This window comes from Pituophis catenifer, unplaced genomic scaffold (assembly GCF_029215685.1).
Source record: "Pituophis catenifer annectens isolate HBS135680 unplaced genomic scaffold, rPitCat1.0.hap2 SCAF_13, whole genome shotgun sequence".
Taxonomy (NCBI): domain Eukaryota; kingdom Metazoa; phylum Chordata; class Lepidosauria; order Squamata; family Colubridae; genus Pituophis; species Pituophis catenifer.
This window is the reverse complement of record NW_027256893.1, coordinates 21,258,842-21,286,280: the sequence shown is the minus strand read 5'-3', so window position 1 is coordinate 21,286,280 and position 27,439 is coordinate 21,258,842. Positions and strand designations below refer to the sequence as shown.

At 38.9% G+C, this 27,439-nt stretch overlaps 1 protein-coding gene across 4 annotated transcripts in view; it reads right to left on the bottom strand.

Annotated features, from left to right (window-relative positions):
* Positions 1-176: 176 nt before the first annotated feature.
* Positions 177-27,439, bottom strand: part of CHD9 (chromodomain helicase DNA binding protein 9) — a 43,185-nt gene continuing 15,922 nt past the window's right edge. For 2 of the 4 annotated variants that reach the window (XM_070953140.1, XM_070953142.1), the window contains exons 8-38: positions 26,946-27,032; positions 26,497-26,634; positions 25,828-25,949; positions 24,866-25,109; positions 23,557-23,733; positions 22,436-22,579; positions 21,090-21,345; positions 20,465-20,675; positions 19,411-19,606; positions 19,139-19,306; positions 17,796-17,975; positions 17,196-17,306; positions 16,568-16,764; positions 15,874-16,073; positions 15,570-15,729; positions 14,714-14,803; positions 14,403-14,506; positions 14,201-14,318; positions 13,619-13,676; positions 12,539-12,581; positions 12,193-12,412; positions 11,884-12,086; positions 10,607-11,518; positions 7,988-8,151; positions 6,817-7,089; positions 5,609-5,777; positions 4,399-4,538; positions 3,891-4,112; positions 3,419-3,547; positions 2,841-2,945; positions 177-2,228 (exon numbers count right to left, since the gene is read on the bottom strand). In XM_070953140.1, coding sequence (XP_070809241.1) covers positions 1,368-2,228; positions 2,841-2,945; positions 3,419-3,547; positions 3,891-4,112; positions 4,399-4,538; positions 5,609-5,777; positions 6,817-7,089; positions 7,988-8,151; positions 10,607-11,518; positions 11,884-12,086; positions 12,193-12,412; positions 12,539-12,581; positions 13,619-13,676; positions 14,201-14,318; positions 14,403-14,506; positions 14,714-14,803; positions 15,570-15,729; positions 15,874-16,073; positions 16,568-16,764; positions 17,196-17,306; positions 17,796-17,975; positions 19,139-19,306; positions 19,411-19,606; positions 20,465-20,675; positions 21,090-21,345; positions 22,436-22,579; positions 23,557-23,733; positions 24,866-25,109; positions 25,828-25,949; positions 26,497-26,634; positions 26,946-27,032 — 6,402 coding nt within the window. In that variant the 3' untranslated portion in view covers positions 177-1,367. The remainder of the gene's footprint in view (positions 2,229-2,840; positions 2,946-3,418; positions 3,548-3,890; positions 4,113-4,398; positions 4,539-5,608; positions 5,778-6,816; positions 7,090-7,987; positions 8,152-10,606; positions 11,519-11,883; positions 12,087-12,192; positions 12,413-12,538; positions 12,582-13,618; positions 13,677-14,200; positions 14,319-14,402; positions 14,507-14,713; positions 14,804-15,569; positions 15,730-15,873; positions 16,074-16,567; positions 16,765-17,195; positions 17,307-17,795; positions 17,976-19,138; positions 19,307-19,410; positions 19,607-20,464; positions 20,676-21,089; positions 21,346-22,435; positions 22,580-23,556; positions 23,734-24,865; positions 25,110-25,827; positions 25,950-26,496; positions 26,635-26,945; positions 27,033-27,439) is intronic. The other 2 variants (XM_070953141.1, XM_070953143.1) reach the window with 1 other exon arrangement.

Below are 27,439 nucleotides of genomic sequence, written 5' to 3'. Positions count from 1 at the left end.
ATCATGGTTTCATGGTATACTTTTCTCACATTATCATTAAAAGTGCTTTAAAAGTTACAGGGCAACTCAGCATTATTTTAATTATCCAATATACCCTAAACCTTGATTTGGGGGTTGGGGGGAAGAAATGAACGAAAATATATATATATATATATGTGTGTGTGTGTGTGTACACATACATATATATATATATATGTATACATGCATATATATGCATGTATGTGTGTATATATGTATGTATGTATATGTATATGCATATACATATATATTTCTCAAGCCTGTAAAAACTTAAGATTTTTTAAAATGTCTACATTTCCCCTTACCATTATGAACAGGTAACTACAAGAGGTTACATGACAAAGATGAAATAGAAACCTGGACAAACAAAGCGAACAGTATTAACTTTGCAAGGATTCTAATCTTTGCACGTGAAGTATGCAGTGTTTAGAGTGGCACTTGCGAGTTATTTCAATGTGGATACAGCGCCTCAACAACATGAAGGCTGCAGATGGAGCGAAACTTAAAATCAGTACCCTATGGTGCTGAAGACAGGAAAGGGATAATTTAAATAAAAGCTTTCCCTTTGCTAGAAGTAAAAAGAGTGCAACTGGTAACGATAAAACTTCCCTTGCCAAATTTTAACACACACAGGAGGCTTTTTAAAAAGCGAAGCATATAGGAAAACAAGCAGAGAAACCAATGTAAACTTTCTAAACTAACTCAGCTGAGGTAACAAGTAGCCAATTTCATTGGCTGAATGGGAAACTTTTTTTTTTTATTTCAAACACAGTGGTACCTGAACTGGGAACATCAACAGTGCATTATAACACCAGATCATTTCCATAGAATTAAAGCAATGGATGGTGATGTAGATTCTACAGCTTTCATGACATTCATTAGCTGCCCAAATTATTGCTGAGTTTTGATCTGTAAATTATAAGTGTCAAGGAGGCTGTAAAACTATATTCAGATTAAATCAATAATGCGCATAAAGAACTGTGTTCACCGCAAATATATTAAATATACAGCTCTTACTAAGCTTTCTTTTAAAAAAATTACTCCCCCCCAACCCGAAATTATAATGCCTTTTCCTGTAATTTTTGTTTTTTGTTTTTACACCATTGTGTATATTTTGATAGTACACAGAATTTCAGGAACTAAAGGAACCTCAAGAAATATTACATGCAAAATGTTTTTTTTTTTTTTGAAAGCAGTTTGCACTTCTAAACAATACTGAAATGTTAGGTCAGTAAATTACTGATGCAGTCACGCAACACTGTGTTATTTACAACAAAATAATGAAAGAACAACTTGAAAACCAGTTTATAATTTAAGTGCAGAGTCTGGGGCGGTTGGGGGGAGGGAAATCAGTCTTCATCGCTGGAGTCTGAGTCCTCCGACGAGGAGGATGTACTGTCACAGCCAGAAGAAGCGTCTGCCTTCTCCGAAGCTTCGTCTGTGCTGTTTCCGTTGCGAGAGCTCGGCTCGGTTTCCCCCTTGCCGCCTTCTTCATCCGGAACCCTGGAATTTTCTTCCTTTTCTCCCAGAGGCTTGGTGAAGCCTGTGCCATGATTTTCACTGTTCTGTACATCAAAAATATTCGATTGGGACAAAGCTGGGATATGGAGATTAAGGCCTGGCGTGAGAAGCATTCCTGGGTAAAGTATATTGGACAAGAGTAAAGGGTTAAGAGCTAAGGAGCTGGCCGTGGTGCTGGCCGAGGAGGTTGAAGGAGAACCCGAGACGGAGTTTTCTCCACCATTATGTGCATGTGAGCTTTCTGTCCTCTCTTTCTTTCCGTCCAGCTCTCTGGGGTCCTGTCCTTTCCTCTCCTCGGAAGCAGGTTCAGTAGACTTGGTTAGGAGTCCTCGCATGCCGAGCAAATTTGGTAAACCAGCCATTCCTGAAAGTAACATGGGAAAGACGGCGGCCATGTTTTTCGCATCGCCCGCCGTGTTCAGACCGGCAGATATTCCCATTAAACCCGTGGTCACCTGTAATGACTGAAAGTTTTGCAGGTTTTGCTGTAAGGCCTGCAGGGTTGAGAGATCCACCCCCGGGAGTAGCCCGTTGGTCAGCAAAGGGGCGACGGGAACGTTTGCTGCTGACGTAGCTGCAGCCGCTGCCTTGGCGATTTCACTTTTAGGCCGTCTTCCTCGCCTGCTGACTTCTTCTCGAACGACGGGTCCTGTGAGAATGCGGTCAAACATGCTTTCTGGAAGAAATCCCTGGTGGGAAATGAAAAAAAAAAAAAATGAATAATTTTATTCCGCACCGTCGTCTGCTCTGCATCACGATTCGGTGCAATGAAATGCAACACCACAATAAGTAAAATAAGCAACACTAAGCTAATACAACGTTACATTTATTATCTATATAAGCAACTTAGAACTAAGGAGAAATTTCCTGACAGAACAATTCATCAGTGGAACAACTTGCCTCCAGAGGTTGTGGATGCTCCAACACTGGAAGTTTTTAAGAAGTTGTTGGATAACCATTTGTCTGAAGTGGTATAGAGTTTCCTGCCTAAGCAGGGGGTTGGACTAGAAGACCTCTAAGGTCCCTTCCAACTCTGTTATTGTATTCTATTCTGTTTCTGTTTCTGTTCTGTTCTATTCTATTTTCTCGGTAATCTTCAAGGAAAGTCAATGTCATTTTCAAGGAATTCAATTTAGGACCTAGAAGAATTTTTTATGGCTGTTTGTTGCTTTTGTCAGCAGAGCAACTAAGGCTCAAGATTTTTTGGAAGCTTTTCTCAACTACCTAAAAAAATGGATTTTACACAATTCATCTAATCTTCCAATTTAGCTGCTGGAATAACTATTAATTATTACACTCACCGACTGCTTAACAACATCTGCCCATTCAGGAGCTACACCATATTCAGAATTTTCTTTCAGGAATCTGCAGAGGTCTTTCAGCGGAGGAGCGAAAGCACCACCTACCTGTAACAGAAACGAGGAGAATATTTCTCACTTTACATGCATTGCATTCAGGTAGTCCTCGACTTATAGCAATTCATTTAGTGAGCGTTCACGAAGTTACAACAGCAGTGAAAAAAGTGACTTATGTCTGTTTTTCACACTTATGATCATTGCAGCATCCCCATGGTCACGTGATCAAAATTCAGACACTTGGCAACTGGCATGTAGTTATGACAGTCATAATGTCCCATGTGATCCCCTTTTGAGACCTTCTGACGAGCAAAGTCAATGGGGAAGCCAGATTCACTGAACCACCGTGTTACTAGCTGAACAACTGCAGTGATTCACTTAACAACCGTGGTAAGAAAGGTTGTAAAATGGAGCAAAACTAACTTAACAATTCATTCAATTTTGGTCATAAGTCGAGGACTGCCTGTATTGAAAGAGCCTAGCAACCATTTGTGCTGATATGATCACTGTAGCAAAGCAATTACCTTTCTAGCATTTCTTCTGTTTATCAGCTGAACGCGTTCTTCCCCAGTAAGGCTATTAATGTCCAGCTTATTAGGATTGCGGCAACGGTGCCTTTTTTGTTTCGGTCTTCCTTCGTGAAGCTGCATTTTCTGTTATTCAAGAATTTTTTAAAAAAATAAAAATGGGTCACTAAAAGCTCTCAAATTTGTTTTCAAGTATTTCCAGGCTGTAAGATGGAACTAAATCACATTGAATCCACCGGGACCTAAATGCAGAGTATTTATGCAGCATAATGCATTTGATATTGCATTTCGTAAGCTAAATAGTTCCAAACTACTCAAAACCCAATTGTGTCTATACTTGCTCACAATTAAAAATCTAGATTGAAAGATGTGAATCACACGGAAGGCAGGGGAAATTAAAAGACCACATTAGACGTGTAAAAAAAAAAAAAAAGTCACTGCTTTCCATCACACCAATAAAACTACTCACGGGGATAAAGGCTCCTAAATCTTCGACATAGTCAGGATGTTCATTGAGCCATTTTTCCAAATCTTTTCTCTTAGGGGCATCGTCGCCTGCAAGCCTTGTGCCATCTTTTAAATTAATAACTGGAACAGGGCTTTCCGCATCACATAGGCCTTGCGATGGTGCAAACGGAAGAGGGGGCATTATGCCTAGGCCAACCTGAGGGGTACTAATGCCATGACAAACCTGGAAGAAAGTAAATAGGTTATAAACACCAGGAAAGGCATTTTGTAGTCACACATTCGGTTTTTAGTTATACAAATGTGAAAATCTCCTGCACACACACTAACAGAAAACCCCCAATTCAAGGATGAGTCATGTTGTTTTTTCTAGGGCTAATGCCAAAATTAATATGACATATTAGTTATGCTGCGTATTCCCAAATTTCTTCTGGATGCCAAACCTTAGGATACCAAAAGCCCTCAAAATTAACATTTCAGTTGGCGTCAAATACCAGCCCGGATTTACTCACGTGGTTAGGCGTTTTGCTTCTATTTAAAAATAAGATATCAACTCCTTCCACATTTTTTCTTCTTCCTCTTCTCTTTTTCACGGCAGGCTGATCACTGGCAATTACTCCATTTGCACAAGCGTTCGACTGCTTATAGATTCCTAATGAAATGGAACATAAAATTATCAGCTGAAAGAAAAACAAAACCGATCAAACTTCCAGACAGAATCTATGACAACAATACGCCTGTCTAAAACATAGAAATGTGAGGGGGAAGCATTTTTCTGCAAATCATTTTATCAGCCCAGCCTTTTTCCAGAATGATCTGACTGTTACAGGGTTACTAAGGAAGCAAGAATGTAAATCTGAAGTTAAAATTAACATTTTCAAAAATTACTTGTAGAATCACATTTCATTTTTGCAATTACTTTCTGGGGTGCCACGTTTGGCTTGGCATAACACTAAAAAAATAATATTCAACTAGTTGTTATGGGGTAGATTGATTTAGTGCCTCTTATTGAGGGTTTTTTTGGGGGGGGGGTTGGGGTGTGAGAGGGAGGGGGATACATGTCAACAGGTTTAGCCACACCAAGGATCTTTTCAACACCAACAATACTTTGGCTGTCTTGATGGTGCGGTTTCTACCTGTTTTTCTATGTCAGTTATTTTACAAGCATGCTGACTCATATAGCGCAATGTATACTGGTAGTTACATTAAAAAAAAAGAGTGCAGGAAAAAATAACCTTGCTGTCACCCATTTTTAAAAATCGTAAGGAAGTACAAGGCAGAAAGTAAAAGTTGGTGGCTGGCCACATGAAACAAGATGAGAAAGTTCAAAGAAAGGTTAGCCTTGACACCAAAGTAGCACTGATAGGCACAGAGATAATAAACCCGTTGGCTGGCTACTTGAAATAACACTGAAGTTCCATCACACCAGTCAACCCCACTTTGGTATTCTGTTTGTGTGTGTGTGTGTGTGTGTGTGAGGGGGTGGGGTGGGGAGAAAGAAGTCACAGTACTCTATATTGCCTGAAACTGTCTTATGAAAAACCAGTGAATCTGTGGGACTTTTCAAAACGCTACGAAGTGTTTAAAGCTATCAGAGATTATGATTCAGCTGAGTTTTACGATTCAAATCCTTTCACGATTTGATATCCTATGAAACTACAATATGGCAATAAAAAGTTACAACCGCCATTTCACAATTTTCCTGATAGCTTTGGATTTTACCTGACTCTGGCAAGGACTTTGGAAAATTGGCAAGGCTGGTCTCTGAAGCATTCTGGAGTTCATGTAGCCTGGCGAGGTACTGTTGCTGTCCTAACAGGCCATCTTCGCTTTCAAATGGCCTTTTCTGAGAAAGGCCCTGCTTCTGAAAAATTAATTTCAAACCACCTTCCTGTTAAGGAAATATTAAGAGTTAGCCGATTTCTTTGGGAAGAAGGAAGGGTTTTTTTCGCTTTTTAGGATTTACATGCAGAATTTTATGTCCAGCCCCTCACCGTCCCCACATGACAATACAGGTAGTCCTTGGCTTAAAACCATTCGTTTAATGACCATTCAAAGTTAAAACGGCACTGAAAACAGTGACTTATGATCCTTTTCACACTTATGACCATTGCAGCAACCCGTCACATGATCAAAATTCAGGCACCTGGCAACTGGCATGTATTTATGACAGTTCCAGTGTATTGGGGGTCACGTTATTCCCTTTTGTGACCTCCTGACAAGCAAAGTCAATAGGGAAGCCCAATTCACTTAACAACCGTGTCGCTAACTTAACTGCTGTGATTCACTTAACAACTTTCACTTAGGAACAGAAATGTTGAGCTCAGTTGTGGTCATAAGTCAAGGACTGCCTGTGTTAACAATTGCATTTAGCCAGTTTCAATATCAAATGCATTAGATAACTTTTATAAATATGCAACCCAAGTGGAAATCCACAGATATCAAGAGACCAAGCTGGAAGAGGTTGAATTAATTCATGTGTGTTACCTGCTAACTCCAGTGTGCAAACCTAAGGAGCTATGGACATTATTCTGATGGTTTGCTGATTTGAAATTGTAATTACCATAATCGAAACCTCCCTTAAAAAAAAAAAAAAAGCTAATTCTAAGATAAAAGATGCCATACTTTGGAAAGTAATTATAGCGCCAGAAAAAAGCATTGAGAAAGGCCATTCAAGGAAGCAATTCATCAGCAAAGACTGCAAAAGAGCAAGAAATGATGCCATGTTGTTGCCAGGTCTTGAAAATGAGATTCTCAAAAGAGAGGGGGGGGGGGGGAAGAGGGGAAAAATGCTCCAAAATTGCTGCTCCAAAATACCCGCAAGTATTTAGGCCGAGGAAGTAAGATTGAGAGCAGGCAGCCACTTGTAGGTAAAGCATGCTGCACACGGCAATCGCAATCAGGTCCTAGGGCAATAAAAATAAACATACGTCATTGATTTTCACTGTAAACTCCTTTTCCTGCACATGCTTCTTCACCTTTGACATCTGTGCTGATTGGTCGCTTTCTTCTTTAACGTCTGCACTTGGGGGAGTCGGGATGCCTGGCTCGCTGTACTCTGCAGCAACACCTGGGCTGTCTAGGAGCTTGGTGGTGTAGAAGGAAGCCACGGGATTGGTCTCGTAATTTCTCCTTGCCAAAGGCCATTTGCCTTTCAGGACTGTTTGGCAAATACTATCCAGGCGGTTAATCATAACCCGATCCTAAAAACAAACAGGAGGCTGCTTAGAAATGTCACATTCCTCTCCCTCAGGATTAACGCGACTTGCAAACAATCAGTGTGTAACAGTCAACAAGAAAGGATGACTCCGAACAGTTTAGGAGAAATTATTTCCTGTTTTACTACAAAACTACCCTAGGAGAAATTACAGAGTGTACCCAGTCAAAGGAACAAAAGCACACACAAATGTCACTAATAACCATTTGTCTGAAATGCGACAGGTTTGCTTGCTTGCTTGCTTGGACTAGAAGACCTCCAAGATCCCTTCCATTATTATTATTTTTTTAACTACAAAAAGCAACATAATTTTTAACCTGAAGTGAAAATGTTTTATCGTATTTTTCGGAGTATGAGACGCACTTTTTTCCTTCCTAAAAAGAGGCTGAACATTTGGGTGCATCTTATACTCTGAACGTAGCTTTTTTGAAGCTTTTTTTCAGCCCTAACGAGGCGCTAGCAACGCTAGGGAGTGAAGCGATCTCCATGCTAAGCTTTTTTTCAGTGAAGCGATCTTCCTGCTCCCTCCGACCCTCAGCTGTGAAGTTTTTTTTCAGCCCTAACAGGCGCTAGCAAGTGAAGCATCTCTGTGGTTTCCCTGCTTTTCTCATTGTTTCTCTCTCCAAAGATCGGTTGTGCTTTAGAAGCTGTTTTTTATCCCCAAGCAGGGGATAAAAACCAGCAAACTAATGTGCTGAAGCCGACCAAACTAAGGATGCTAGCCAGAAGAATACCTAGTAGATAGATTTCCCCCCCCCCCCCACACACACACACTATTTTCCTCCCCAAAAACTAAGCTGCATCTTATACTCCGGTGCATCTTATACTCTGAAAAATACGGTAATTTCCATTTCGTGACAGTAAGCATTTGGTTTCAACTTTACCTTGGGCCAGTAAGAAGCAGCTAACATATATCCACCTTGTAAGATACAATTAGAATTTGGTGTTCCGTTATTCATTTGGAAACTGTCCTGGGTTTCGTCCTGCATGGTGCTTATGGAAGCCACACTTTCTTCATCATATGCTTTCAAGTGAGGCGTTCCTTCCCCTGCAGGAAATTTTAGATAATCAGTAACAATACATGCCCTTCTGCTATGCAGAGGTATGACGGGCACAATTACACCACACACTTCCTAGCACTTCCTGCCACTAAATTGTTAAGTACATACAAATCAGGGGTGAAATCCAGCAGGTTCTGACAGGTTCTGGAGAACCGGTAGCGGAAATTATGAGTAGTTCAGAGAAGCGGCAAATACCACCTCTGGCTGGTCCCAGAGTGGGGTAGGAATGGGGATTTTGCAGTATCCTTCCCCTGCCATGCCCACCAAGCTACACCATGCCCACCAAGCCATGCCCACAGAACTGGTAGTAAAAAAATTTGAATTTCACCACTGATACCAATAGTCCTCAATGTCTATGGAGATCCTCAACCATCCAACCATGGTTGTCCCAAAGGTGCTTTTCCCCAAAGGCAACTGGACTTCCTTGGAAATGTTCCACTTCTCATCCGAGAAGCTTCTTCAGAACTGTGGGAAAAGCACCTTTGGCATAGGTAGCCCTTGACTTATCACCATTACTTCAACGGCCAGTCAAAATGACAACAGCATCAAAATGAATGGCATTTCTCAGCGGTAGCACCAGAGTCCAGGCCGAAAGAAGAGGCCTTCCAGGAGAGGCACCCATCATGCTCCTTATCTGACACTCCATCTGCTTAACAACCAGTGAGATTGCTTAATGATCACGACGTTAAGCGAGGTGTCAATGGCCACCTTGCTCAATGGCTGAGGTTCTGGTGCCAATTGAGGGGATAAGTCAAGGATTATTTGTAAATTCATATTGCATTACAGATGAGAGAAATTAAGTTAGGAAGAATTGGCTTGAAATGCAGGACAATAATAACAGTAGCACCATTTTTTTAAAAAATCAAAGGACAAATGCCTGCCCCACTATACACAAACAATATCACAATTATAAGGAAAAAAAATGGAGAATCTGATCATCAAACACATAAAAATGGGCACCGGAACATTAAATAATTAAAGGAGTTTAAATTGCATTGATGAATATTTCCTTCTAGCTACAAAATATTCTACCAATTTATTTTGCAAGTCATCTAGGAAAGTAGAATGTGGCTTATCAGCATAAATTTACAGACCCCTCACATTCTGGACATAAATTGTTTCAACTCCTACCCTCAAAACTATGCTATAGAGCACTGCACACCAAAACAACTAGACACAAGAACAGTTTTTTCCCAAACGCCATCACTCTGCTAAACAAATAATTCCCTCAACACTGTCAAATTATTTACTAAATCTGCACTACTATTAATATTCTCATCGTTCCCACCACCCATCTCCTTCCACTTATGACTGTATGACTGTAACTTTGTTGGTTGTATCCTTACGATTTATATTGATATTGATTGTTTCCTGATTGCTTATTTGTACCATATGACTATCATTAAGTGTTGTACCTTATGATTCTTGACAAATGTATCTTTTCTTTTATGTACACTGAGAGCATATGCACCAAGACAAATTCCTTGTGTGTCCAATCACACTTGGCTAATAAAAAATTCTGTTCTGTTGTTCTGTTCTGTTCTGTTCTGTTCTGTTCTGTTCTGTTCTGTTCTATTCTATTCTATTCTATTCTATTCTATTCTATTCTATTCTATTCTATTCTATTCTATTCTATTCTATTCTAAATTGCTGAAGATTATATTGGAAAAATCTTAACTCCACACTCAATTTTTTCTTACTGGATGGAACTATAAAAAATTATTAACTAGTTACTAATATATTGTCTTTGTAAATACATAATTACCTAATCATTTTTTGCTCTATAAAAGTTATTTTTAAAGAGTAAAAAACATTATAGTGGAACAAAGATGACTCAATAAGAAGACTGTTTGTTTTGCAAAGAGAGTATATACACCGTGAGCAAAAGGATTTTGTTTGGACTAATCTGGAACTAATTTTCTCTTCCACACACACTATGACGATTACAATGCAGATATTCTTCTGATTGTGCAGCTTTCTGGATCTCATGTTGCAATTTTTAAAGATGCATTTCTATATCCATATATAGAAAATGTACAAATTTTCATGTGTATTAAAAGATCAACTTACACCAAAAGAGAGATCATCATGGAATGAATTTGAGAATGAACAAACGAACAACTGACATATTGAAAATGTTCTGTACAGACTGTAGTGCAGAAAATTGTTCTCTATAAGGAGTTCAATAATAATAAGAGACAGAACTCACATTCTGTTCTAGAAATAGGGTTACAGACTATAGACTTCATCAGATATTTTCTTTGTTCTCAAGCAAGATTAATTTTCCCCCAGCAAGTCTGATTAGAGTATTTCTTTGTTTTTCTAAAACACACTACCGATTTATCTGAAAATCCGTGAAAAGTAATTTGTCTTTCTCTGAATCAGCTTCTGAGTTTTGTTTTGTTTTTTTTTAAAAAAACACTTTTTTAAAAAGGCACTTACGTCTCTTTTGGGCCTCCTCTTCATCACTGTCACTCTCTTCCGACGAAGAGGAAGAGGAGGAAGAGGAGGAAGAGGAAGAAGAGGAGGAAGAGGATGACGACGCTGAAGAACAAGATGAAGAAGACGAAGAGCTGGATCCTGATCTGGAACGAGAGCAAGAGGAAGAAGACGACGATGAAGATGAAGATGATCTGGAAGAACAGGACGATCTCTCTGAATCGGAGTCGGAATCAGAGCTAGAGTCTGATCCTCTCTTCCCAGATCTCGGCTTTTTGGAAGCAGCGTTTAGCGTTAAGGGTTCGGTCCTTGCTGCCACCATGCGCCTGTCGTGATCCCCCTTCGGAACAGGCTTGGGGTCTGCAGCATGTGAGGGTGATGAGCCACTCTTCGGGCTTGACGGTTCTGCCTTCACTCCCATCTGCACGTTTTCAGTAGACATGGACTCTTCGTCTGAAGAATGAGGTTCTTTGTGGTTTTCGTCCTTAGGTTTTGCGTCCTCAAGCACGTTCCCTTTGGCGTCTGGCAGCCTGGCTTGAGGCATGAGAGGAGAGGCCGACAGCGCCATCTGGTACTGTTGCAAGAGCGGAGTAGAAGTCCTCGGAAGTGCAGCTTTGCTGTGACTGTAGCTCCTCTGAGCTGACATAAAGGACAGTTCAGGGTCGCGAAGGATGTGGTAATCTGTCCTGCTAACTCCGTGTTTCGCAGCACCAACCAATAAATCCCAATCATGGGTCCCACATTCCCACCAAACGGGCAAGTCTGGATTTGGCTGACAAAGTTTTAATCGCTCACAGAGCTGAGGATGACGGACAGCTTGCTCTCGTACCTTTCTGAGGAGCTCAATACGATATAAGGTTCGAGATGCACGCTCTTCTGTTATTGGCTGGATGAAAAGGTTTGAATCCACAAAGTCTGCACAGGAAACACACACAAAAAGAATTAAGACTTGTAGCAGGATCTTCTAAATTCAGTTGGAATCTGGGACATTAAATGTGTTTTACTTATTTTTGTAAGAAAGTATTATTTATCCATCCATCCCCCCAATCTCTTTTTCTTTCAGTGAACGCAATGCTATTTTCTAAGGTAAAACAAATTTAGTAGATATCACCTGTTTTGGGGGAAGAATTTCTAAACATTACGATATATCAAACATGCATTTCACGATGTAGGATTTCTGTCATAGGGCAACTTTTTCAGTATGTGTTTTGTTTTTATTGCTTCTAAAATAGTTTTCCTTTCTTTTTTTTGGGGGGGGGGAAGTATTATAAGCAACCCACCATCTTTTGAAGGTAAGCGACAAACTCTTCTGCACATGGCCATGAACGCATAGAGATATTTCTCTAAACTTTCGTCCGTTTTTTTATGCAGCCTCGCCATCGCTCGAAATTTTGTCCAGTCAAACTGGGCTCTGTCCGGATCAAATACTACACCAAAAGTGGACACCACTCTGTAGAAATCAGCTTCTTCTCTTCTTGTCCATCTAGACGGAAGGGCGAAGGGGAACATTGATCACAAATGAACCGTTTTCCCAGAATAGCCTGGAGACATCAGAGGACTTTTTGAGATCTGCAATAATCATAGCCTACCTTTGCTGTCTTTCAATTTTGGCAGCCACTTTTGGATTTAAAACAGCTTCTTCAAAGGCAGATGGCATCACACAAGCCTGGACAGAAAATGGTGCTTGAATTGGCTGGCTTTGCCTGCTCTTGCTGGTACGTTGATATGCTGTTATGAGACGACGCAACCGTGTTGTTAAGGCAGACTGAGTTGGCCAGTAAAGCTTGTCTCCTTCAATGATCTGACCATCTGTAATTGAGAAAGATGACTATAATAATTGGTGTTGGTTTACCACATTAAGTATCAAACAAAGTGGAAGGTTGAATTTCAGAAGCGCAATTGTTGAAGTAGAAAGTTAAAACCATGAGATTTTACCTCCATCTCCTATTACAAGATCTCCTGGCGATGAGGCATCATCCTAAGAAATAACATTCAGAATGCAAAATGAACAGAAGCACAATTCAGTTGCAATATATGCCACGTTTTGAAGTTGACTCAACACATCAAAAGCAGCAGCAACTTAAAAGTTAACTATGGATGACTGACAACTCTCATTTAAACATAAACTCGTGATCTCTCTACACAAAAGAACTGCATCACATGAAATGAATGCAATTGTAATTAATACAGCTCACCAAATATAACCAAATAATACAACAATGAATGTAATTGTAAATAATACAGTTGACCAAATATAGTTAACCAATACAAATATGTAGCCTCAAAGGGTAAGATTGAGAACCCTATAAATATATATTTAGTGTACTTATTTACAGGGTTTATAGGCGCAGAACTGACAAGAATGTTGGGGAAAATACTGTTCTAGAGGAGGGGGAAAATCAGTTCTCTTTATTTATTTGGCTGGCAGATGTTATTGGGAGAAGGCACTCCCACAGATGTTCAGGCCTTCAGAGAGCTTTAAATGTGCAACCAGCATCTTGATTTGCATATGAAAGACGGCTGGCAACCAGTGGGGCTTCCACACCATTGGTGTTATATGGGAGTAATGATAGGAGTCCATAGCTACTTGGACTGCTGTATTCTGGACCAGTTGTAGTTGTGCATACTCTTCAATGGCAGCACCAAGGAGATCACACTGAAGTAGTCCAACCGAGAGGCTATTACAGCCTGAGTGACTGTGAGCAAAGACTCCCGCTCTAGGATAGGTCACAACTGTCACATCAGATGAAGCAATGAAAAGGGCCTCCTAGCCGTAATAGCCACTCAAGTAGGAATTGTGAATCCAGTAGGAGTTATAAGCTAGTTCAGTACTGGAAGGGCATAATCCCACCCAGAATTAAATTTGGAGTCTTCTTGGAGTCGGATGGCTTGCGAACCCAGAGCCATTCTGTCTTGCTTGGATTAAGCCTTAACTTGCTCCTCCCCACCCAGATTCAAACACATTTGCCCAAACTGTAAAGAAACAAATTGAATGACGAAGTGAAAATGTGTTACCTCCATATCGTCCTTAAACAAGGCCGGGGCTGGTTTGTATTCTGGGTCTTCTACATCCCTAAGAAACACATTCAACACAGATGTGTAAATGATATGAAAACGAGTAACTATCGTTTAATTACTAAAAAAATGAGAATGATAAAATGAGTTTATTTTCAGGAAAAAGCAAGTACTAGCAAGTACTTGGTTCTAATCATCTGATTACTCTGTTCTTGAAATTGGGTTCTTTGAGAAAGGCCACTTGCTGAAGTCACACCTAAATTGTTCAAATTATCATAACCTTGTGAGGAACAGATTATGGTCCTGAAACCTTCTGTTTTGCAAAGTATATCATAAACGGATGAGACAATACTCAATGAATCAGATTAATTACCATGTTTTCCCAAAAATAAGACCCTACCTTATATTTTTTTTGAACCCTGAAATAAGCGCTTGGCCTTATTGCCATGAGCGCAAAAGCCCGATTGGGCTTATTATCAGGGGATGTCTTATTTTGGGGGAAACAGGGTACTAAATGGGATAGTATTAGCATGGGCGCTAAAAATGGCAACTGGATTTCAAAAGTGGTTTAAAAATCCATACCCATCCATATAGTCATTTGCTCTCTGCTCAGCAGCCACCGCCTTATCATCCGGTTTCCCCACTCTTTCCAAGAAGCAAAGGGCGGCATCTGCTCTAATTGTGTTGTATTTTTCATAGCCTGGAAAGAAATGTATTCTGAATATAACCTTCAAGTCAAAGTTCACCAAAAAGCAAACAAGCAGATAATGTCCTTATGGCTTACCATGTTTAAAAACACCTATCAATAGAGATTTATCTGCTTCTGTATCCCACCATTCGGCTGGCACTTCAGAGTGGTCTGGTTCCGGGACCCAAATATCAATTTCACTGAAAGGTTTAGTCAGAAAGCAGGTATTAAGTCTTCCCATCGTGAGATATAAACTTTTACGCAACACAGAAATGTGTACAACATATATAAATATCTAAATTTTAAATTAAAAGCATCAAAAGTTCTGTTAAAACTCACCTTAATTCAAAAGCTACTAACGATACTTAATTTTGATCAAGGAATAAAACAAATTTAGTATCATTTACCTGGCATCAACTCCTTCAAAAACTTTCTGGCATTCATTACCAATGACTTCTTGCTTCAAGTAATACAGCATTCTAACTCGAAGTAAAACCCTATATATGCACGTAAAGATAAATATAAATCTGTTTGAAACATTCAGATCGTTTTTATTTGAAAGAGTTCTTAATTTAAAATACATATGAAAATATGACCAACAATGTCCTATGATCATTTATCCACCAACACCACACAATTTTGGTTAATTTTCCCTGGCAAGATTCTAGATTGCCTTTTTTAAAAAAAGAATCCTTAAAATATAATTTGAATAGGTTTTTTTCTTTGCGTATTTAATTTAAACTTAAACAGTTGAATAGACACATAAAGTCAAGATATTTTGAGACATTACCCAAAAGCCTGAAGGGAGAAGTTAAACCAATTGTGGTTCATTAAATCCAGAAAATGAATGGACCACTTTTGAAAAAATATAAATACGAGCGCTTCTGCCTATATAATGCTCTCTGCTAATGCTTTAAAGACAATAGATGGCAGTATGAAAATTTATCAGCTGCCTCCAAACTGGGAGTTCAAAACGGGTCTTGAATGAGTAGAATATTTCTCCCAAATTATCTATCCTAATTCTCTCTCTCCTTCTCTTACTTAGTGCCATTTCAAGATATACTTACACATGGAGAAGCTACTGACTCAACAAAATCGTTATCATTAACACTTAACCTATTTAATTAAAAATGCCAACATTAATTAACTCATTAGGTTTAGTAAAAGGATTTATTTGTATTTCTAGAAGATATATTTTAAAATCACATTCACGATTACTTATAATAATATTAATAATAATCCAAGTCTTACAGTGCTACTTACTTATTACAGTGGTGTTTTATGTGCTTTTTATATCCATCATCTTGCAACAAATGTTCCGGATTGTACTTGCGAAGCCACTCGGCTTTATGTATATCAAATGTGCTTGTTTGGGTCTTAACTTTTTTTCCTTTTCTGCCCCTGGGGACAGGGGCTGACAAACCTAGGCCAAATAAGAATAGAAGGCAGGGACTTACATTTTTAATTACAGTTTATTAGAATCGCGTTTGAGTAATAAATTCTTGGTTTAAAATGAACTTTTTGTTTGCTTACTTGCTAGCAGTAATATCCTTCAAAAGAGGCTTACCTAAGTGATTCTGTAATTCTCGCGTCTGCCCGTTCTCAGTCGGCGTAATAAGATCCCAGATAAAACTTTTAATCTTTTCATCTCCTCTATAATGGACAAGGCAATATGCTAGCAGGGCTCGGCAAATTATCTCCACGTCTTGTTCGTTTAGCTGTCTCTTGAAGCGCCCGTGCGATAAAATTTCTCTCCAACGACCCCACCTATTTCATTTTAATTTTGAACATTTGAAACAAAAGCGACGTATTTCAGATGACTTTTTATGCATTAATGCCCAGTGTTCTTAATTAAACGCATATTCTGAATCCATCATTTCTATCAAGAGATGACAGGATTGGCAATTCATGTTGTCCATCACTCATTAGGATACCATTAAGGATGCAAAGATCTGAATAACTCTTACCTGAAAAATTGTAAACTATTTAAATTCTCTGCATTCTACCTTGCAATATGAACTGGATTTTTTTTTTTTTTTTGGTCTATGACCAAGGACCATATAACTTGATTTCAGTATTTGCTGAATAATGAAGTTTTGTGATCTGTACAATCTACTCTTACAAAACGCTACATTATTTTGTTAAATTACATTATTGGAACCACAAACATCAGAAAAAATAGGGTAAACTGAGACAATATTCTTTTTAAAAAGGCGCGTTTTTCTTATACCATTCTACAGTAAAAGAAAAAAAAATCTTACCCGTAAACTAACAGGTTTTTTTCAACCCTAAAGCACTCTGTTCTCCCATATCCACTGGAGCGATCACACGGTCTTCTAAGTTTTGGTTTATCCTCTCCTTCACTTTCAATATCAGACAACTCGGCAAGCTCATCTTTTGTAGCATTAAAAGGCCTCGTTTGCTTCCTAATTCTTGGGGTGTCAATAACCAAGCTATTCTGCATAATATAAATAAATGTGCATTTGAAAAATCTCTGCAGATTAAGGCAGACTGGTTCCTCAAGATCAAATTTCCAAAGCTTTATGGTTATATAAAGAGTATTACAAGAGCCTATATAAACCAGGATAAGAGTATATTTAATCCATGCCTTTCCCTTAAATCTGTCTGGCTCTTCAAAAGTTCCATAAAGTTCATTTCATTTCAGATGGTTTTATAAACAAAACATGCATATAATTAAAGCAGTAGACCATATTCTAGTCAGAATACTATTATTTGTAAAAAAAAAAAAATGCTCAAAGCTATTATACATACATACATACATACATACATACATACATACATACATACATTCATACATACATTCATACATAAAGTTAGCTATGGTCACTCAGCAAAAATACTAGTAAATTTCATTGAAAATATACTTACTCTACCACTGATGGCATCTATGTCTATTTCAGCTTTTTTGGCCCATTTTTGCCAGAAGTTGGGATCATCTAATGAAATATCTGTTCTGTTTCCAGATGCAACAAAACTAGCCTGAAATAACAAACAACATATAATAATATAATAATTCTTTTTAAGACAGGGCGAATTAGGTAAGATTGTATCTTAATGCTAGGAATGAATCCCATTTGCAGGATCAGATACTTTTATCAATTGTTAGTTACACTTGATACAAAGTGTTCTGTAATGGATTCAAATTAGCCACACGGAATTATTTAGAGTTAACACCTCACTCTTTTTTTTTGAACATAAAGCTTTTCCCATTCTGAGTGCAGCTCTAGGGGTTTAAAAACAAAACAGGCAGTTCCAAACATTTTGGAAATTTTAAGCCCAACAAACAGAGTGTTCTTGAGCTTAAATACTACCAAAATATTCAAAACAAACCATTCTGTGCTCAAAACAATTCAAAACGAAACACTCTGTAGATCTTTAAAAACGTCAGGGCAGTTCTGAGCTCACAGAATTTTCTTAGTGCCCTGTAAAAAAGGCACATTTAATACTTGCTGAACAGTTTGTAACTACCTTAGCGAATGTAGAGCCCCTCCCTTCAGATTCAATTGTGATTGTTTTTGTGCGGCGTTGCAAGATTTGATCAATATCTTCTTCGCAGAACTTAGAGCCTTCATCCTCTTCGTCCATAATGGCGCCATACGCACCTCTTCGAAGCAAGTCTTCAATTTCCTTTTTGGAAAGCTGCTGAATCTGAAGAAATAGGATTTGGATACATTTAAAAGAGGAAGAAAAATAATTTTGTTTACTCATGGTCTTGCGTAACAAAAATATTTTTCATTTAATCATATATGGAATTTAATAAAAACAATTTCTTTCTATCTTTACTGGAAATATTCCAAAGCATTACATTATTCTGGTTTATTTTAATATAGGGAGTCCTCGACTTACAACCACAACTGAGCCCAAAATTTATGTTGCTAAGTGAGAAAGTTATTAAGTGAGTTTTGCACTTTTTACAACCTTTCTTGCCATGGTTGTTAAATGAATCACTGCAGTTAAGTTAGTAACAGAGTTGTTAAGTGAATCTGGCTTCCCCATTGACTTCGCTTGTCAAAAGTTGCAAAAGGGGATCACATGACCCCGGGATGCTAAAATCGTCATAAATATGAGTCAGTGGCCAAACATTTGAATTTCGATCCCTTGACCAGGGGGATGATGCCATGGTCATAAGTGTGAAAATGGCCATAAGTCACTTTTTTCAGTGCTGTTGTAACTTCGATTGGTCACTAAATGAATGGTTGTAAGTTGAGGAATACCAAAATAGGGTTTTTTAGCCGTGCCACTACAAATAAAACCAACCATGCCGTTTTGTACCTTTCCCCCCCGATCTCTCTTACTGCTTCATTTTCTTCATTCTCCCTTTTTCTTTGGTTACATTGTATTTTCAAACACTAACAGCCTTAATTTTATACATTTCTATATATTTGTTATATACATATTTTACATTTTTAGATTCTCCCCTGTGTTTATTGTTCTTTAAATCTAGTCTCAAGCCATTCATAACATTCATTACAAAACGGAAAGAAGAACACTAAGAAACATTGGTTAAAAAGAGGATATATTTATATGTTGTAAGTTGTGTGTTTGTCATATTGTGTCATAATAAAATATTAAGGTTTTTTTTTTAAAAAAAAAAACCCACCCAAGATTCCCAAGCTGTATTTTGTAGGCTCTCCTTTAAGTCAGATGCCTAAGGACGGAATGCAACATCCCAACAAACAATGTTTACTCTGTTCAAGATAGTCAACCATCTAACTCAAGTTTGTTGCAAAATGATTGAATCGTAACGAGAATAAAGAGAGCAAAAAATATGGTGCATTTCTAGTTTTTGTAATGAGACAAAGGGTACATACGCCGCCAACGCTGTTTTCTCGGCCACTCATGCTCTGCAAGACAGCTTTATCTAAGCCGAGTTTTAGGCTTGCTCTGTCAAACATTTCCCTTTCGTAGGAGTTCCTTGTTATCAGCCTGTAGACTTTCACTGCCTTGTTTTGGCCAATCCTATGACAACGAGCTTGAGCCTAAGGAGACATGACATCAAAATCCATCAAAAAGACCCTGTCATAATTAACTGATTAAATTTCCTGCAGCACAATTAAGATTGATGGGTTGACATGTTATATACCTGCAAATCGTTCTGAGGATTCCAGTCCGAATCGAAAATTATACAAGTATCAGCCGCTGTTAAATTTATGCCTAATCCGCCAGCTCTGGTGCAGAGAAGGAAAACAAACCGATCAGAATCCGGCTTGCTAAATCGATCAATGGCGGCCTGGCGCAGGTTTCCTCTCACTCTCCCATCGATTCGCTCATACAGGTACCTTTGAAGTGTTAAAAAAAAAAAAAAAAGGAAGCAATTCAAAGAAAGCTCTGTTGGTATGAGTTAAGACTTCAGCGGATCAAGTATCTAAGATTTGATATCTGTTGTGACCCAGGCTCACTTGGTCATTACAAGACACAATTGGTCCCCAAAAAAACCCTGTTTTATTATAACAGCTGAGAATTTCTTCATTCCCAGTTTAGTTCAAATTAATTCCAAAACAAATCCTTCAGAAAAAGTCCTTTGGGCTTATCACAAAGCTTTATCTTCTTTAGCACCATGCCAAAGGCCTTTCTTGGCAAAGCCCCACGAAGTTCAGAAACAAGAGACACCAACTGGAAAACAGATTTAGCAACGTTGCTTTCCTACAAAGAGCCCAAGAGTCTTTGCTGCTCTTTTAAGCCTTATGGGAGGGGCCATCATCTCCTGGCCTTACTCCTGAGTTGTCCTTTTTGCTTTAGCTGCTCTTGCCTTCTGGCAGCTCTGCGCATGCATGCACTAGGAACAGGCTCCTCCTGTTCCTCTGCTTCTCTGCTGTCCGACTCTGGAGGCTACGGAGTCTGCGCATCACTCCCAGATGGCCCTGGCCCCACTGGCCCATGATCCTCCCCAACCTTCTCAATGTCCGACTCCACTGCTAGCTCCGCAGGCTGCTGGCAGACCACAACAATATTTAAGAATCAGTTGGCTTGTTAACTCAAGCTATGGGTGTTGAAATCCACGTGCCTTCAAGCTGCCACAGTTGAGAAACACTAGCCTTAAGGGCAATTCCACAGCTGAATATTCATGCACAGCTCAGCAGGTTAATCAAGCACATACGGTGAGATCGACATGGGTGTTTGCAATAAGGAAAGCTCACCTTTTATGTATTAAGTAATCTTCCAGGATATCAAGACAACGGACCATCTGAGAGAAGATAAGCACCTTGTGGCCTCCTGCTTTCATTTTTGGAAGAAGTTTGTCAATGAGGACTAGTTTCCCAGCAGATTGGATCATTGCTTGCAGGTGAAAGTCAGGAGCACTCGGACTATAGGTTTCCCTAAATTCTCCTAAGATTTTTTCCTCAGCTCCTGTGTTCAGGAAAAGCAGAAAACCCAATTTGTGTTGTTCTTTTGTTTCCAAGTACAGAAACATTGCACAATTTTGGTCTGGATTGTGTAAGAGGCACATGTCAGAAACAGAGCAATAAATCCTCCACAATTAGCATAAGGAAATATTTACTGCTGTTCACCATCCTCTGACACCTTTATGAATGCTTCTCATGGAAACTGTCAGGTGAATCACCGCTGTTACGTTCTCAACTGAGAAACATATAATGTTATATAGAGCAACATTTTTTAAGTGGGTTGTAAACAAATGGATTCTTAAGGAGTCTTTCTTTAAGGAATTGATCCTAATTCTAAAGTCAGCGGTGACGACCTCACTATGAACAAGGCCTAAAATAAATAAAACAGGGGTTTTTTTAAAAAAAAAAACATACCTACCTTTGATAAGATATGGGTGATTGCAGCATTTCCTGAGTTCCATCATGGTATTAACTAAGTTGGGCACATTAGCTTGCCCTGCCCCTTTGGACAAAAATGCAAAGTTTTTCTCTAAAATAGCTCGATAATATTTCTTCTGGATATTTGTTAACTCCACTTCAATAATAGTTTCTTGCTTGGGAGCCAATTTCTTCTCTACATCTTCTTTCAGTCTTCTTAGCATCATCGGTTTCAGAATAGCCTGCAACTTTTGCACCTACATAAAACATAAACAACTAACTAAAAGCCAAAGAACTAGAATTTACAAACCGTTCGGTCACTACGCAAAGCTGATTTAAGGTTCAAAGCTAAAAGGGCTGCTTGATGGCACTTTTTGGTAACAGTCCCCCATTTATAATTTTTTTAATAAGATTTATTAGATACAGAAAATATAATTTTGAAGGTAGTCCCATGACTGCTATCTATGGATAACCCAGCACAGAAAAAGAGAACTAAAGATTCAGGCAATTAGTTCCATATACAGGTAGTCGTTGACTTACAACAGTTCATTTAGTGACCATTCAAAGTTACAGCAGCTCTGAAAAAAGTGACTTATGACCGTTTTTCACACTTGCGACCATTGCAGCATCCCCATGGTCACATGATCAAAATCCAGATGTTTGGCAACTGGTTCATATTTATGACAGTTGCAGTGTCATGTGATCTCCTTTTGAGACCTCTTGATGGGCAAAGTCAATGGGGAAGCCAGATTCACTTAACAACCGTGTCACTAACTTAACAACTGCAGTGATTCACTTAAGAAATGGGACAAAACTCACTTAACAATTGTCTCACTTAGCAACAGAAATTTTGGGCTCAATTTTAGTTATAAGTTGAGAACTACCTGTACTGCAAGAGCCTGCAAAACTCTTGCCAAATCACTTCCTGAAACTGAAAGGAAATCTGGATACTGTAGGTTGCAAAATCTTGCTATTTAAAGAAACCACAGTGAAAACCAACTCTTCTAGATGTGTTCCACCTATGGGTGGAAATGAGGTAGCTTTTGGAACCCAAGGCAACCACAAACTAGGAGTCTGCACATATAAAAACTCACATTTTCTACCCATGATTTTTTCTGCCAAATTCTCTTTATATTTACACAACTGAAATTAAACAACAAGAACCACAAGAAATTAAAAGTAGTTACATTCCTGAATAACTGTGACATTCTATAAAGTGTGCTGGGGAGACCATGAAATGAATGAATGAATTTACTGGCCTGTATTGAAATGGGTAACTGATTCTATTCTAGTTTCTGAATGTGCATGAATGTGAATCTTAACAGCCTAACATAAAAAGATTCATACCTGTTCCTCCGTTTTAAGGTCTCCGAATTCCTGCATGAATGTAGATTCGGCTGGGAATCGCAGAGGTTCAAGGAAGTGAAGAAGGCTGAATAATTCTTCTACAGTGTTTTGCAGGGGTGTGCCGGTCAATAGCACCTTATGCTCCTAAAGTTGTATGCAAAATACATTTGACAAGAAGTTATAAACCATCTTTTGATCTAACTGGAATGACAAGAGAAAAATACAGAATAACAGAGTTGGAAGGGCCCTTGGAGGTCTTTTAGTCCAACCCCTTGCTCAAGCAGAGGACCCTATACAATTTCAGGCAAATGGCAGTCCAGTCTCCTCTTAAAAACTCCAGTGATGGAGCACCCCAACTTCTGAAGGAAATCTGTTCTACTGATTAATTGTTCTAACTATCAGGACATTTCTCGTTAGTTCCTAATTCCCTTGATTAGTTTCCATCCATTGCTTCTTCTTCTGCCTTCAGTTGCTGTGGAGAATAGGTTGCCTCCTCTTCTTTGTGGCAACCTATTAGAACGCTGCTATCATGTCACCTCTAATTCTTGTTTTCACTAGACTAGACATAGCCAATTCTTGCAATCATTCTTTGTATGTTTTAGCCTCATATGCCAATTTATAAATTTACACAAATGCCAATTTATAGTTATTTCAGTATTTTTTTTTGCTTTTAAATAATTTCATTTTACGCTAATGATCACAAAATATGTTTTGAGCAACAAAATGGCATGAAAAAAGAAAAAAAGGATGACTTAATGAGTTTAAAGGTCAAGAGAATCTAAGCTATACTGCAAACATAGAGATTCAAGGTATTATTAAAGTTATATAGAGACAAAGTTATAAAATAAAGTTAAGCAGGTAGAAACACACATCCCTTTCTGATTTGTAAACTGCAAAATAACAATAAATCTTTTGAGGGTGTGTAAATCCAACTCATGAGCATTCCAGCTCCCAAAGGACATTATGGTTTTGGAAAGAAGAAGTGAGCAACAATAAAACAACCAACTCAAGCTAAGAATCCAATATATTCCTTGATCTGGAGTTTAGCATTCTACCTTCTGTGTGTATTCATCTTTCTTGATATGAGTCATATCTCATTACATTACAAAATGAATACTCACCAGATTCATGAGTTTGAGTCCCTCCAGAAGTTTGCAGTTTCTATTCTTCAATCGGTGTGCTTCATCAATGATAACACAACGCCATTCAATTGCATTGAGTTCGGGACAGCCCCCAAGAATCATTTCGAAAGTGGTGATAATGGCCTGGAACTTGTAGGTATCCCTAATGATGCGGCCCTGGGAGAATATAAATGAAAACAAAACAGTTTGCAACCTTATTGCAAACTTCCCAGTTTTCATTGCATCTTGCTAGTGAAGTTAATGGCTGGATGAGCAAGAGAGCTTTTTAAATTAGGTTGCCCTCTGATGAAGAACTGTATCAAAATTTACATGCCAAAACCACTCTCTTTTGCAGCACATATAACCTGATATACAAGAGAAAGAAACCAAACATTCAAAAGGAAAATATTATCGGGTACTTAGGAGCCAGGACTTGGCAGCACAAGGAAAGAACAGCCAGCGACTTAACAGGCGGCCATCAACACACCAATCAACAAACCAAAAAGCCACACACAACCAGGCACCAAATAAATATTAGGCACAGACTAGCTCAAAGCACACATTCTGGTAATTCCCTGAGGATGGGCTCTAGCATGAATCTAAAAGCTTGGAAGACTAAACCTCTGGACCTGGTGACTGACCCAGATTAGATCATATAAATTATCTCTATTTAAGTGTATCTAAATTCTCAAGATATATTTGGGAAGCATAATCAGATACGTCTAAATACAATTCTACAGGTTTTCAGCACGTTTATATCTTTCTCGAGTGCATAAAAATCATCTATGTCACATTAAAACAAATACACTATACCAGGGGAATGGGGTGTCTCCAAACTTGGCAGCTATAAGACTTGTGGGCTTCAACTCCCAGAATTCATCAGCCAGCCATGCTGAGAATTGAAGTCCACAAGTCTTAAAATTTGCCAGGTTTGGAGACCCCCGCACTATGCAATACATACTGTACTTTTCGGAGTATAAAATGCACTTTTCCCCCATTAAAAGAGGGTGGAAATGTTGGTGTGTCTATAAGACACACCGAATACAGCCATTTCTGGCCTCCCAAAACCCCGCCAGCGTGTCCCGTTTTCACCAAAAACAGGCCCATTTTTGCAAAAACGGGGTGCGCAGGAACGGGGCCAGGAAGGGCAAAAACCGGACGCACGGAGGCCAAAACCTGTTTTTTTTTTTCTTCTTGTTTTCCTCTTCAAAATCTTGGTGCATCTTATACTCTGATGCGTCTTATAGTCCAAAAATACGGTACATCCACTCGCCATTTTTACTGTGTAGAATTCAGTGCCGAAAATTACCTGTGAATCCCTGAAATACATCTCATAGCGCTGGATCATTTGCCTACTAATCATGCTTCCGTGATAGACCACAACGTTAAGATCGGCCCAGGTGCGGAACTCTCTCTCCCAATTGGTGATGGTTGAAAGCGGAGCAATGATCAAGAAGGGTCCTCTTATACCGTTCCGAAGGATTTCATAGAGGAATGTTATCGATTGGATGGTTTTGCCAAGGCCCATTTCATCTGCTAAAATGCAGTTTTGTCTGAAAACACAAGTACACTTGTTGGTAGGGCCATCGGGCGGAACATATACAGAAATACAGAATAACAGCGTTGGAAGGGAGCTTGGAGGTCTTCTGGTCTAACTCCCTGTCAAGCAGGAAACTCTATACAATTCCAGATAAATGGCTGTCCAATCTCTTCTTAAAACCCACCAGGGATGGAGCACCCATAAGTTCTTGAGGCAAGCATTCCAGTGGTTAATTAGTTCTAGGTTGGAGCTCTCTTTAATGATTTTCCATTCATTATTTCTTGCCCTGACCCTCTGCTGCTTTGGAGAATAGGTCGACCCCTCTTCCCCTGTGACAGCCTTCAAATATTGGAAGACTGCTGCCATGTCGCCCTTAATCCTTTTCTTCATTAGACTGGACTAGAATGGATTTGTTAGAATAAAATATCTATGCTAGATTTTGAAGCATAGCTATTAGCTGTAATTAAAAAGTAGGGATGAATTTGTGCTGCAAAAATGGCTGGAAAGACTTCAGAGTTAGTAAGATGTGGCTAAAAGAACATTTCATATGTCTCCCTTGATTGCTTCCTATGCCTATGCCGCTCAATCTTATCCTGTGTGTACCAATTTTAATCATATCTCATTTTTATTATTTTTGGTGCATACGACAGTATTTCAAACCAGGAATACTTCAACTTACTTTAGAAGCAGCTATAAAATCAACATTACTTTGACTGGTTTAGAGAACATACCTATTATACCAATTGAAAAGAAGCCAGTTGAGACCTTCTAATTGGTATTCCCTGAGTTGGTTGCCATTTTTATATTCCCTGGACTGTTCTATTTTCTTCCATGAATTAGGAGGAGGGCGATCCTTGGAAATAAAATACAAAATGAAACGTCTTTGAAATTATCCACTTGAAGAAAAAAAGCAAAGAATGTATGGGATGGGGGGGGGAAGGACTATGAAGAATATATCCCTGTAAATCTGGGACATTTATACGAATAACGTATAAAAAATTAGTCTGAGTTTTTGTTTTTTTTCATCATGCAGAGAGAGAGAGAGAGAGAGAGGGGGGGGGGAGGGAGGGAGGGAGGGAGGGAGAGAGAGAGAGAGAGAGAGAGAGAGAGGGAGGGAGAGAGAGAGAGAGAGAGAGAGATGACCGACCATCAGGCTTTAGGCTCTAACAATTCCATCTAATCTAATCCAATCCAACCCAACCCAACCCAACCCAACCCAACCCAACCCAACCCAACCCATCCCTTGTCTTATCCTCAACGTCAAGAGACCTGACAAGAGATTTCTATATTTTACTTCTCTGAAGGAGCCGGGATTGCTTTTTGCAATTCAAACAGACCTCATGATACTATTTCTACTAATAGTTCTCAGTAGAATAGTTAGTTATCTCTAGTTCTCTTACCAATCGTCTTGAATCAAGCCTTAAAGCTTGCAGCTGTTCAAATTCTTCTATTTTTCCTTGGTCTACATCTTCTTTCAATTCCCAAGTGCTGTCTTCGTATGGCAAGGAACACCACTTTACTAAATAGTAAGTAACATGCTGCAGTGGGGGGGAAAATTACTTGGGTTATCCACTCAACCATCAGGGCTCTCATGTATAATTACTGAGTATAAGTCTTCATTAGATGCATTGAGCTTCCTTTCCCCATCATTTTTCTTTCTTACTGCTCAGTTCTTGGATGTTCTGAATATACATATACATATACATATACATATACATATACATATACATATACATATACATATACATATATATATATATATATAGTACATATCAGTGTATACATGCATTAGTTTCCCAGCCCTTGATTTATATAGGAGTGGTGTGGGTTTTTTTTTTTCAAATTATACCTCTCCAGTGTCTTTATCTTCACAAAAGGAGACTTCTAAAACCCGGTCTACTTCAATATAATCAGGATTAAAAAGTTCTTCCTCCATCTAAAAATTAAAATAGAGTTATAAATATGTATACTTTATTTACCTGAACAAGATAACAGTGGCGAGCTTGAAATACAGACTGCTATGCACTGTGATGGATTCATATTACTGGCTGTACCGAAATTATTAATAGCATGCCTTTAAAAAATTGTTCTCTTCCCTTTTTAAAAAGAAAAATCCATTTATAACATTTGACTACTAAAAATGAACAGTGCAAATATGTTCTTTGCTAAAACAACACCCAAACTATAACACAGGGGGTCCCCAACTCCCGGTCCGTGGAGGTTGTGGCATGTCAGAAACCAGTCCAGGTAAACAAGCAGAACCCCATCCGCGGGATGCAGGCAGCACACAAAACCATATTCCCTCTGGTCCACAGAAAAACCTCTTTCCACGGAACCGGTCTC